The following is a 13763-nucleotide window of genomic DNA, read 5'->3' on the forward strand; positions in this document are numbered from 1 at the left end:
AAATCATGATGTGGTCTCTGCAGAATGTTTGACTATAATTCACTGCTAGTTAATATGTATTATGAACTCAATGACCTCTCTTTATTTCTCCAGAAACTGAAGATCAGAGCGAGGGGGTTGTCTCCAGATGTCCGTCAGATTGATCTGGATGTCAATCGTACATATAGAGATCACATCATGTTCATGCACCGTTATGATGTCAAGTGAGCATCCAAAGACACATCAACAGAAATACACACACAGATACACAGGAAGATTTAATGTTTCATGGTACGATGGGCACACTGTATAAGATGACCACTGGGCAATCTAGGGCCCTTAGTGCATACAAAAAGTCAGACTGAAACCGGTTTCCACAAATGCGATTTGAATAGGATTTCAAACAACATGAATGTAGCTCAAAACTGATATTTTGGTAAAAATCACATTATGTTCTGTTTTGTTTTTTGCCATTCACACTTGCTAAATATGATCAGAATCAAATCGGATATCCACAAAAAATGGATTTTAACTGACAGTCTGAACATAGCCTAAATGTTTGTTTTTTTGTTTGTTTTTGTTTTTATTCTGAATTTTTGCTTCTGAACAAGATATTCAAGTAGCCAAATATTTTGTTTTGTTTTTCAGTTTTGTACCCGTTTTGTTTTCATATAATCAAGTATTAAATTAATTTAATGTAATATAATATAATTTAATTTCTTATATCTGAACAATTCATTCAAGTAGCCAAACATTTTATTGCAAATATTGCATACATTGTGGTGTTTTAGCAGGCTTTCATACTAAATTGCTTTGCTGATGGGGACTCTTTTTTTATGTAGGGCTTTAATCTGTCTGTGTAAAATACATTTTTTATTTCACCTCGGAGGTGCTTCCATTTCTCATGGCCATAAAACTGCTACATTTAACCAGCATGTGAAATGGAAAAGTTGCGAACGCAATGGAGCGATAGAGAGAGACGCCCACACCCCACCGTTTCTCTCCGAGTCATTGGTGTATTGAATTGTGGCAGGGCTAAAGCGCTCATATTGATTGATGTGACATTTACCTGTGGAGATTTGAAAGGGTCAGATCATTCTCACAGTGTGGCCTTAGACATCCACAAGACAGAAAGGGTGGGTAGGGGGGGGGGGGGGGGAGACATTGAGAGAGGGAAAGGACAGAACATGCAAAAATGCGCTAAAATTGAATGATCTATGGCATTTAAAATGAAAAGGAGAATGGAGGATGATTGTTTTGTGTGTGCTGTGTTTCAGACAGCAGGATCTGTTTCACGTGCTCACTGCATACTCCATTTATAACACGGTGAGTCAAAAATACCACTTTTTAAATAGCCACGCTGATTTCAGTTTGCTTCCCATTATTTTATTAAATTGCTGTCTCAGAGTCAGCAATCATTTTTGAGTATGATTTTGGTTTATGTGTGGAAAGAAGCTGCACACAATGGATTCTCACTCTTATGGTGTGTGTGTGTGTGTGTGTGTGTGTGTGTGTGTGTGTGTGTGTGTGTGTGTGTGTGTGTGTGTGTGTGTGTGTGTGTGTGTGTGTGTGTGTGTGTGTGTGTAGGAGGTGGGCTATTGTCAGGGCATGAGTCAGATCACTGCTCTGTTACTCATCTATATGAATGAGGAAGATGCTTTCTGGGCACTGGTTAAGCTGCTGTCTGGACAGAGACATACCATGCACGGTACATGAACACTCTTTTACCCACTCTAGAACTGTGGTACTGAAATGGTGTTGAGAAGTAATAATAATAAAAATCATCATCATAACAATAGTGTATATTAGTTTGCAAAATAATAGAATCTATGTAATGGAGGAGAAAAGAAATGGAAGAGAAAGTGCATCCATTTCAATTCAAGATAATTCAAACAATTATAAAATTAAATAAATATCTAAATTAAATGACAACTAATACTACTAATAATAATATCGTTATTGTTTATGTATGCATTTTTTCAAAGAACTGTGCGTCCACTTACATTACATATAATACAAACAGCCTGCAATTATAACATTAAATACATTTCTAAAAGAAATAAATTATTAATAATAATATATAATTATTTTATTTTTATTTATCTTTTTTTTTCTTCAAAGAACTGTGTCCACTTAAATACAAGATAATCCAAACAGCCAGCAATTATACAATTAAATAATATCTAAAATAAACAAAAAAATAATGTATTTCTATTATTATTATTATTGACTTTAATTTTTATTTATGAACTGCAATTAAAATAATTTATAAAATTAATCAAAATTGAATAAATATCTGAAATAAATTAACAAATTAAATAATAATTATTAGTAATAGTAATACATTTAGGCTTATCTTATTTATAGTATATAAGTTCATAAATTCATACTATTTTGTTTTACTTTTTTTTCTATGATTACATTTTGGTACTGTCTTCAGTCACCACTTGATGTCCAATGTAAAATCTGGGTCCTGAAGCATAAATTTGTTGAGAACCATTGAGCTAGAAAACTAATGTTTTGTTTACCTTTGCACTTCACACACAATTTCTTTACCAAATTGAAAAATGTTGTTGTGATCCTCTAGGTTTCTTCGTACCAGGGTTCCCTAAACTCATGCGCTTCCAGGAACATCATGATCGTATCCTCCAGAAGATGATGCCTAAGCTCAAACAACATCTAGTAAGACAACAACAACAAAAACAACTCCAAAACATCATGTTCTAGATTCAAAAAGTGACATTTGAACTCATCCGGGCCACTTGACTCATACTTTAGAAAAATTCCATGGAACAGTTAGTTATCAGATAGTTGCATGCCGAGCTGTTTTGTTAGTGTAGATACACTTAGAAAAAATGGTACAAAAGCTGTCACTGGGGCAGTACCCTGTAAAAAGGGTTTACTATGTACCATTTAGGTACTAATATGTACCTTCGAGGTGCTAATATGCACTATTTTGGTACAAAGGTGTACCTTTTTAAAGGGTACCACCCCAGTGACATTTTTTGCACAGCTTTTGTGTAATCATTTTATACTGATTGATGCGGTGTCCCCTAAATTAACTTCACAATGACTGAAAAGCTTCATATGCAGTATAATTTTTGGCCTATATTGTGTTCTCAGTGTATTGGTGTCTTTTCGGAAGTAACCCGAACAGAACAGCTGGCCAACCCTGAGGGCTCATGTAACAGAGAATCCACAAAGAAATGCCAGCAGGGATACATTAAAGGGCAGAGTAATTAATAAAAGGCAAAATTAATTAATAAAGAGATGGATAGAGTGATGAATTAATAAATTATTAGTGTGTGAGAGTCAGCCTTTGATGTGGGTGGATTAGAAAGAGGATAAAAGAGAAGGATAAGCTTCACTCTTTAATGTGTATGTGTGATTATATGGCCATATGACACTATACAAACGCAGTACTTGCACTATTTTTGCAGTATATACACTGTGCACAATTATATATGAATCATCTATATGCATGGGATGCATGTACTTGGATGACCTACATTTTAGGAATACAAATGGTGCCGTATACAACCAAAGATCACACACAATGTGTGAGAGTGTATGTACATTGCAAAGACTTGACCTCCCAGGTATAGAGTGAGAAAAATTATATTTTTTTTAATATTATTATTTATTTATTTTTACAAAAGTAGGATTCTAGGTGGAAAAAATAGAAACTCAAATGTGTAACGTACTACTTTTTTTTAAACATTCACCCATACAATTTAAAGAAGTACACGCTGTGCATTGGGTTATACAGTAGTATTGCTTGTGTGCGCATGCACAAAATGTTTGTATCTGTCTTCTGTTGCCATTCACTTATTAATAACTGTAACTTTGCTGCCCTCTACAGGATAACCAAGAAGTGTTCACCAGCTTGTACACTATGAAATGGTTCTTTCAGTGTTTCTTGGATCGGGTATGGACACTTAAAACATTATTTCAGTAAATCAGAGCATATTATCTTTTTCTGTTGTAATATTATTTGTGAAACCTCACTGATTTGAGTGCATTTCTATGTGTTTTGAATAGACTCCATTCACGCTCACGCTGAGAATATGGGACATTTATATTTTGGAAGGAGAGCGAGTTCTGACTGCAATGTCCTACACCATCCTCAAACTACACAAAAGTAATTAATGTGTGTGTGTTGTGTATTTGTGTGCCTTTACTTGGCTTTGTGGACAAAATTGCTTCTAAGATACAGGTATATATAAGGTTTAGATGCTAGCTAAAGTAGTAAAATCTCCTTAAAAACATAATTAAAGCTAAAAATGTTTCAAATATTAATATATTAAATAAAATGATTGATATGTGAAAGGGACAATGGGCAAAATAAACCCTGAACGGACTTAATCATAATAGACTGTATAGTTGTTATAATTATTCTGTGGTTCTTCTTAGGATTCAAAGACTTTGAACGTGTGTGTGTGTGTGTGTGTGTGTGTGTGTGTGTGTGTGTGTGTGTGTGTGTGTGTGTGTGTGTGTGTGTGTGTGTGTGTGTGTGTGTTTGCATGTTAGAGACCCTCTTGAAGTTGTCTATGGAGGATCTGGTGAAGTTTCTGCAGGTGACTCTGTCAAAAGATTTCTGTTTTGAGGACGACTTTGTGATAGAGCAGCTTCAAAACTCCATGTCTGAGCTCAGACGATCTAAACTGGAGCTGCCACCTCCAGGTACTTTAAAAACACACACACAAACACATACTAAAATCATGGCAAATCATAAAATGTATGGCTGTGTGTCACCACTCATAGAGGGAAGCATCCTGCTGCACACACTGTCTCCTGGTAATCTCTCTCTGACTCTATCTACTTTATCTTTTCCTTTATCTCTTGCACATACAGACACACAGACAGACACACTCATTCACTGCTGCTATGTATTGTTTGTCTAATCTGCGTTCTCTCCCTTTCGCTTCAAACATAGCTTCTGCTTACACTAGTGGGTCTGGGAAAGGAGGGCGCCAACCCTCCTACAAAACCAACCGGTGGGCAAAAACACACTGACTACTTTATCTGTCAATCAACCAACCATTCGTTCGTCTACCCCTATATACACACGTCCCTCTCCCCTCGTTTGTTTCTCTGTCTCACACAAAACCTGGGTTCTTCACCAAAACATTTTTTTGGGGGGGTATGTATTGCAACAAGCTGAGTTATAAAATTCAGTTGACAGAAAATGCTTATAATAAACGCACTTAGATTAGTTCACTACAAAAATTAGCTATACAAATATTTTTAACCTTTGTGTTTTTGAGTAATAGAGTGTTTCCTCATTACCTTAGGAATGTGCTAACACCAAACTATTAGAATCAATTCTAAGTCTCCTAGCTAACAGGGAACATTCCCAACGTTTAGAAAAAATGTTTTCATAACTTCATGGGAACATTTTTTTTTTTTTTTGCTGGGCTCATGTTCGATTTAAAAGGGACTTATTATGCAAAATTTACTTTTACATGGTGATTGAACATAAATGTGTGTCGGCAGTGTGTGTACACAACCACCCTATAATGGTAAAAATCCACCCACTTCTTTTATTTAATCCCCATAAATAATAAGCAGGGCAAATAAGCCGTTTGCAGTTTCTATGCAGTGTGACGTCACACTGCACATGCCCCGCCCACGACCGCTGACGGCCTCTGCCGTATTAGCATAGACCCGCCCTGAGCATTTTCAAGTAGAAATAAAGTAAAAAATATTATATTATCAAAGCTACTAAAGTCATTTAGTCAAGAGCAGTAAATGATTTTCTGTTTTTCTCATTGTTTGATTCATATTAACAGCATATATAGCAGTAAGTACTTTATAATACACTGCTTTTTACACAGATCTAATATACACATGCAATTTCTTTACTTGCTGTTTACGTTCACAGACAAAACCGACTGCGTTTATGTGAACTTTGTGTGTTTTTGACATAACCTTGGTTATTATTAAATATGGCTTTAAAACGTATGCAGATAATACACTTTCATGATGATGAAGAACTGCAATGTCACATGATTGGGACCGCGATAAAGATGATAATCAAAGCCAAACAGATGTTTTAGTTTTTGTCAGAGTATCCGAGGCATGAGCTGTACAGGCTCCGCCCTCTTCTGGAAAGTGGGGTGGGGAGCAGAAGCTCATTTGCATTTAAAGATATATACACGAAAACAGCATGTTTTTCCTTCCACTCAAAAATGGGCATTTACAATAATGTTATTCTAAATTATCTGTGGGGTATTTTGACCTAAAACTTCACAGGCACATTCTGGGCACACCTGAGACTTATATTGCATCTTGTAAAAAGGGGCATTATGGGTCCCTTTTAATGAGAAATCATACCTAACCATTCTTGATTTAAACAATACATGCCATTTGGCTTGTAACCTGCATTTGTGCTTGGCAAATCTTAATTTTGGAACTAAAGTATGATAAACTAGCACCTTTAAAGGTGGTTTGTTTGGATTTGACGTTTCCGTTCCTCTCAGCCCTTTCTCAACGCAAACCAAGAACCGCCCCAACCATCACTATCTGTGTGTAAACGTTCATCATTCCCTTGACGTTTTCTTCAGTTTCCTTCACTGCGAACTTGAATATCGTGCACATTCTGTGTATTTCAAAACGTACCTAACACATCCTTTCTCCACATGATTTGAATGTTCACCGTCAGGCTTGAACAGTAAGTGTTGTGTTAATATTTTTATTTTTATTTTTTAGCTTCTTAAATCCTCAGTGTTCCCAATCTGAGCTTTGATTTGACACCAGCCGTGGATGTTTGTGGTTTGATTTTCTTTCAGTGAATTGTCAACTGTAACTCTTGTTTTATTTGGCAGTTTGGTTCTGCTAAAATACATTCAGCTGCATGACTGTTGTGTGTGTGTTTATATTGTCATGGTTTAAAAACTCCATGAAATGCAGTTTGCTTTCCAGGGGACATTCTCGTTCTACAGAGTATTTTATTGTTCATAAATTTGTTTACGCCCCTGAGAGCAAGAGTCGTCATCAATATTTTGATCTGTTTCGTATGAAGAGAGAGACTGCTTATAAAGTTTTCATGGAGTCTTTAATACCTAGCATTTCTGTGTTGATATTGGTTCTGATTGGCTGCTCTGCTGTCACCCGTGCAGGTAAGGAGGATGAGTTTCCTAAGAAACCATTAGGTCAACTTCCACCTGAGCCTCCAGGATTGGCGACAGGAGCAATCAATCATGTGGCTAACGGGCAGCCGGTCGGACAGACAGGTTTGGGTCTCCCCCCTCGTGGTCTGAGCCCTGCCGCAAGCACCAGTAAACGAGCAGAGTCTGGTTCCATCACTGATGGAACACCAGAGAGGTACCAAGAGAGTCGGCCACCCAGCTCACTGGACAAGGTGCCTCATCCAGACAAGAGCGAGAGGGATGCACGGGGTGTGGACACTCAAAAGGAAAGAGTCCAAACCCACATGCCAAACAGCAGTGCAAGAGTTGGTGGGAAGGCGTCGACCCAGAACCAGACAAATCACAACTCCAATGTTAGATCCAGCATGCGCAGGGAAATTGGACCTCGCTGGGTCAAGCCTTCCGAGGGCAAACTGGAAGCAGTCAAAGCTGCAGCAATTCGGGAAAGTCAGTCGAGTCTAAATACGGGTGTTCCACCCTCGCCCAGCTCCCTAACTCCAGAGGAAGCCGCTGGGGCACAGCGCCGACCCCATTCTCGTACATTTGTTTCAGGCTCCAACCGCGCTTCTAATGCCTCACAATACGACAATGTCCCGGGACCAGACGGAGAGGTTATGGAAATTATAGAGCTGGAGAAACCACCATCTCGCCCCCCAACCCGACCATACACTGGACCTTCTTTGAGACAAGGTAGTCCCACCCGTTCTCCTAGTGGTGTAACTGGTGTTTCTCCCTTTAGAATGCCCAAACAGAGCATGATGCAATCTAAACCAGAACCTCGTGCACCTCTGCACTATCCACCTGGCATGACGCCTGTCTACACTACCTACATTTCGGATTCTCGGCCAGAGGACAGACTATACGCGACTACGGGACGTGGCTCATCTAACCCTTCGCCTGAGAAAACTCTGATGAACAACAGCTACTTAACCTACCGACGGCCTCCGCCAAACATGCCCCCGCTCAGGGTTGCTCCGGCTGAGCTCTCTTCCCAGATAGACAGTGTTGGCGAGGGCGGGTATTACATGAGACAGCCCACCCGACTGGGGTCTCCAGCTTACCTGCCCACAGAACTGCGTTACGAGGGACACAGACAGAGAGAGGGCTGGTATGGGGACATGGAGGCAGGGCCTCCGCGATCTCCTGTGGGACTACCTCGATCTCCCAGCTTCCAGAAGGCTCAGCTGTCTCCCATTCAACCAGTTCAGGAGTTTAACTTTGCTCCTGCAAATATCTCGGACGCTGTGCTCCATTTCAGAGGACACTACCAAGAGCACTCCAGCAGGCAACAGCTCCCCCCACTGTTTGGAGGAGCACACTACAGGCAAGCACAGGAGGCCTTCGCAATGCAGGAGTCCATGCTGCTCTGAGAGGGACAGACAGAGACCGGAATAGAGGGATACACTGTATGAGTGATGGCTAGCAACCAGTTATCTGTTGGTTTAATGCTTTTGCATTATGTTTAGTTTGTTTGTTTGTTCGTTTTGTCAGGCAAGTCTTACTAAACAAGAGTTGCCAGTTTCAGGCATTTGTACTGATCAAAGACTGACTGAAGAATTGTACTTTTTTTTTTTTTGCCTGTAAAATAATCTTTAACTGCCAATGTGAGTTATATAACAGAGCTTTAATGTGCAAAGATAGGTTTTTGTTGTTTGTTTAATTAGTACACTGAGATATTTAAATGGAGGGTTAAAGACAAACTCAGTTACTGATCTATTATCATCTATTTTTTTAATGCATTTCAGACATAAACACATACTTTAGAGGACACTTTATTCCTTGATTGTGAATATATATTTTAAGAACAAAGATGTGTGTAGGCTAGATACAGTATGGATAATTATGAACAACTAAAACAGTGAACATAATTGCTGTTGGATAGAACATTCCGATGCGTCACAACAGTGTTCAAGCGAAAGTAAAAACCTTGTTTGTAAGGCTTGTTTTTGAGGTTGTATATAAAAATGCAGATATTTAATTTTAAATTGAAAGGGAAGTTTAGGGGGTATATGCATTCTCAAAATCTGTTAGGCACTGACCAGCAAGTAGATTTTATATTGTCAGTTCATCAAGGTTAAAACATAAAATAACAGATCAAACCGATTGATACTCGAGTTTGTTCAAATTCACTAACAGACGACTCTGTAACATAGGGTGAAATAAAGTACATTGGGACGCTTTCGGCAGTCAAAAGTGGCCCAATTTACCCAAATTCATCCAATAAATGTCTGTGATGCCCAGTGCAAGTTATGCAATGAAAACTCTGTTAGTATTCAATAATATGGCTGCTAGTTTGTTGTAGCATGCAGCTGCTGTGTTAAGTTGGTTGTACCTGTGCTGTTACTCAGTGGAATTCTTCTAATAATGGACCTTTTTTTATAGCAGCAAGATTATAAATTTCAAATTTTACAAAAGCACAGGTTTTACACATTATAACACAATCAACTCATTGAATCTACAGATCTATTGGTATTTTTTTCCCAGTCCTTGCTATTTCCTAATCTTATTTAGGAAACTAGATTAGGCTGCTAACCCACTAACCTGTTTTTGAGTGAATATTTTCTTCTTCTTCTTTTTTGCATCAGCCTACTTGACATGATTATATGGCATGGCAACACTACCAACTCATTCATTTTAATATTACACACCAGTATATTTGCTACTGAATAAGCAGATGGATTATTTCATACTGTAATATACCCTAATGACCAGCCCAAACAGCTTTCAGAACACTCCACGCGACACTCACTCTTTGTATCCCTTTCTGATGCCATCTGCAATCATATCACAGCAACAAAAAAAATGTAAAAAATATATTTTTTATGTCTTATTCATGGACAAGCAAACTAATTTATTATCTGCTCTAGCCCCAATTGTTTCCTTCTTCCATGCTTGTCGTTTCAGTATATAAACTGGTTTAGTGCATTTCATTTTGACACCACATTCCAGTTCAGATTGTTGGACTGAACATTGTCTAAACTACTAAATGCAACTTGATTATCAGATTTCCCCTTCTCTAATAAAGCAACATGGGGTGATTTAAAAAAAAATGTGGCCCCTGTGTTTTGTTCTGGTGTCTCAAATTGTTTAATGAATGTAATATGTGAGATCTCAGTCAATTCTAGAGACTGCAAAATGTATGAATTTATTGCAACCACCAGATGTCTCCATCTGCTTGAACACATTGTGCAATTTGAGACAAGATATCATTTTCAAACTTAACCATTCATGAAGCTGTAGGTAAGGGTGGTGTGGGACCGAAAAATGACACTTAGTATAAATGTTTAATCTTTATCGTATGAGACTAATGACGCCTAGTTTAGTTATGTAATTGAATAAATGTCATAAAAGACATTTAATTCAGGCCCTGGTGACATTTTGGTCATTCATTTAAAACTGTTCACCTTTAAGAAGCTCAACATGTATAGAGTATGGCTCTAACACTTCATGGGTTCAGTTCCTAAACACACTTACAGATAAATGGGACTTTAATATACTTTAATAATAAGAGTGATTGATGTTTATCATGTCATGATGATGACAGCCTAGATTGCTTTCAGTTTCCATGACTTCTTTGTCTCAGCCATAGATGTGGAAAATGTTTATTTTCATTTGTTCATTCTCCAGCTGTGCATCTCATTTAGTATGAAAACCATCTACAGCCACCTTTTTAAAAGCCAGGAAATCAAACTTCACATATGAACCAAAACATAGAGGTTGCCTGGTGTTGAAATTAAACTGTATGCGTGTCAACCTTTTTCCTGGAACAAACAGAGGAACCTTCAGGTCACTGGGAACTATTTGTTGTTGTGTTTAGTGTGACATAATTTATGGGCGTTCCGTCAGCGTTGACTCGAGGCTTGATCTGTTGATTTATGCTGTCAAATTTGTTGATGCGACTCATTGTTTATAAAAAAAATGAGCTAAAATCTCTAACACAATGAGTCGACCACAGGCCAAAACATAAAGAGAAAGACCCAACTGATAGAAACAGCTTAAGTCACCCTATGGTGGTTTGTTGGTCTAACTGGTTTCTCAACTAGACCAAGCTAGTTTTGAAACTAAAATGTGACATTTTGAAGAACTTTCAAGGACTTTTACATCAATAATACTAACTATTATTATTTTTGTTAATAACATAATTGTTTTTTTTATTGTACAGTGTAGGGTCCTTCTCAAAAAATTAGCATATTGTGATAAAGTTCATTATTTTCCATAATGTAATGATAAAATTAAACTTTCATATAATTTAGATTCATTGCACACCAATTGAAATATTTCAGGTCTTTTATTGTTTTAATACTGATGATTTTGGCATACAGCTCATGAAAACCCAAAATTCCTATCTCAAAAAATTACCATATTTCATCCGACCAATAAAAGAAGTGTTTTTAATACAAAAAAAGTCAACCTTCAAATAATTATGTTCAATTCTTGGTCGGGAATCCTTTTGCAGAAATGACTGCTTCAATGCGGCGTGGCATGGAGGCAATCAGCCTGTGGCACTGCTGAGGTGTTATGGAAGCCCAGGATGCTTCGATAGCGGCCTTAAGCTCATCCAGAGTGTTGGGTCTTGCGTCTCTCAACTTTCTGTTCACAATATCCCACAGATTCTCTATGGGGTTCAGGTCAGGAGAGTTGGCAGGCCAATTGAGCACAGTAATACCATGGTCACATTTACCAGTAATTTTGGCACTGTGAGAAATGAAAAATGAAATCTTGAAATCTTCATCTCCATAAAGCTTTTCAGCAGATGGAAGCATGAAGTGCTCCAAAATCTCCTGATAGCTAGCTTCATTGACCCTGCCCTTGATAAAACACAGTGGACCAGCACCAGCAGCTGACATGGCACCCCAGACCATCACTGACTGTGGGTACTTGACACTGGACTTCAGGCATTTTGGCATTTCCTTCTCCCCAGTCTTCCTCCAGACTCTGGCACCTTGATTTCCGAGTGACATGCAAAAATTGCTTTCATCCGAAAAAAGTACTTTGGACCACTGAGCAACAGTCCAGTGCTGCTTCTCTGTAGCCCAGGTCAGGCGCTTCTGCCGCTGTTTCTGGTTCAAAAGTGGCTTGACCTGGGGAATGCGGCACCTGTAGCCCATTTCCTGCACACGCCTGTGCACGGTGGCTCTGGGTGTTTCTACTCCAGACTCAGTCCACTGCTTCCGCAGGTCCCCCAAGGTCTGGAATCGGTCCTTCTCCACAATCTTCCTCAGGGTCCGGTCACCTCTTCTCGTTGTGCAGCGTTTTTTGCCACACTTTTTCCTTCCCACAGACTTCCCACTGAGGTGCCTTGATACAGCACTCTGGGAACAGCCTATTTGTTCAGAAATTTCTTTCTGTGTCTTACCCTCTTGCTTGAGGGTGTCAATGATGGCCTTCTGGACAGCAGTCAGGTCGGCAGTCTTACCCATGATTGCGGTTTTGAGTAATGAAACAGGCTGAGAGTTTTTAAAAGCCTCAGGAATCTTTTGCAGGTGTTTAGAGTTAATTAGTTGATTCAGATGATTAGGTTAATAGCTCGTTTAGAGACCCTTTTCATGATATGCTAATTCTTTGAGATTTTGAACGGTTTGGGGTTTTCATGAGCTGAATGCCAAAATCATCAGTATTAAAACAATAAAAGACCTGAAATATTTCAGTTGGTGTGCAATGAATCTAAAATATATGAAAGTTTAATTTTTATCATTACATTATGGAAAATAATGAACTTTATCACAATATGCTAATTTTTTGAGAAGGACCTTATACCTAGAAACCTCTCGTCAGATGTGGATGTGTACAAACACATACCAGTGAACACCTTCAGATAGATATCCACATGCATGAACACACTCTCAGTTTCATACATGAAGCACAAAATGAGACTAGATTTGTGTCAGGACTAATGATGTGCAAGAGATACTATAGAGTTTTACATTGAAACTGGAATTATGGGCTTTAATGGACACCGTGTAATGATTAGTCCACTGAAGGAGAGCTGAATTGAACCCATGTGCAGTTTCTAACAAAAACAACTTGACAAACATGACTTGAAACATAAAACTCAACAAACAGCAGTTACAAGAAACAAAGCACAAAACTAAACAAGAGACAATAACATGAGGGCTGTATAAGGACTAATGACATAAGACACCTAAAAGCAATGAACCAATGAGAACATGACTCATGAAACAATGGAACCAATCAGAACCTGACAATACAGTTTGACTTCATACAGCGCTGCACAGACCGATTGGCGGCTGACTTGAAGCAGTGCATGCCGGTTTCCTGGTATCCTGACAGCATCTTTTGCACATAAACATTTCAGAAAATCTATAATTAGTATTAATAAGAGTTCCTGGATCAGTATCTTTGTTGATCCTGGGACAGCATTCCAATCAACGAGTCAGATTTGAGAGACAAGTTATGTTTGTTTTGTCAAGTTCAGGCTTCCAATTCTACATCAGGGTTATTCACCTGTCATGTCCCTGTGATTTTATGGATAACTTATGGGTAGGGTTTGGTTTAGGGGTAGGTCTAAGGATATTGTTAGGACCAAATTTTCAGACAGAAATTTTGTTCTATGGTCAACAAAACATGGTGACCCAGAAACATGTCGTACAAAATCATGGTGACCATATTGGC

The 13763-nt window shown here is 38.4% G+C and overlaps 1 protein-coding gene across 3 annotated transcripts in view; it reads left to right on the top strand.

The window, feature by feature from the left end:
• The window catches only part of usp6nl (USP6 N-terminal like), a 60140-nt gene extending 49960 nt beyond the window's left edge, over positions 1-10180 (top strand). For all 3 annotated transcript variants that reach the window (XM_077234043.1, XM_077234041.1, XM_077234042.1), the window contains 8 exons: positions 94-203; positions 1257-1305; positions 1567-1687; positions 2567-2661; positions 3842-3907; positions 4021-4120; positions 4510-4662; positions 7101-10180. In XM_077234043.1, coding sequence (XP_077090158.1) covers positions 94-203; positions 1257-1305; positions 1567-1687; positions 2567-2661; positions 3842-3907; positions 4021-4120; positions 4510-4662; positions 7101-8500 — 2094 coding nt within the window. In that variant the 3' untranslated portion in view covers positions 8501-10180. The remainder of the gene's footprint in view (positions 1-93; positions 204-1256; positions 1306-1566; positions 1688-2566; positions 2662-3841; positions 3908-4020; positions 4121-4509; positions 4663-7100) is intronic.
• Positions 10181-13763: the final 3583 nt, after the last annotated feature.

Source organism: Siphateles boraxobius, unplaced genomic scaffold, assembly GCF_051911475.1.
Source record: "Siphateles boraxobius isolate OS27281-9 unplaced genomic scaffold, OSU_SipBor_1 19, whole genome shotgun sequence".
NCBI lineage: Eukaryota > Metazoa > Chordata > Actinopteri > Cypriniformes > Leuciscidae > Siphateles > Siphateles boraxobius.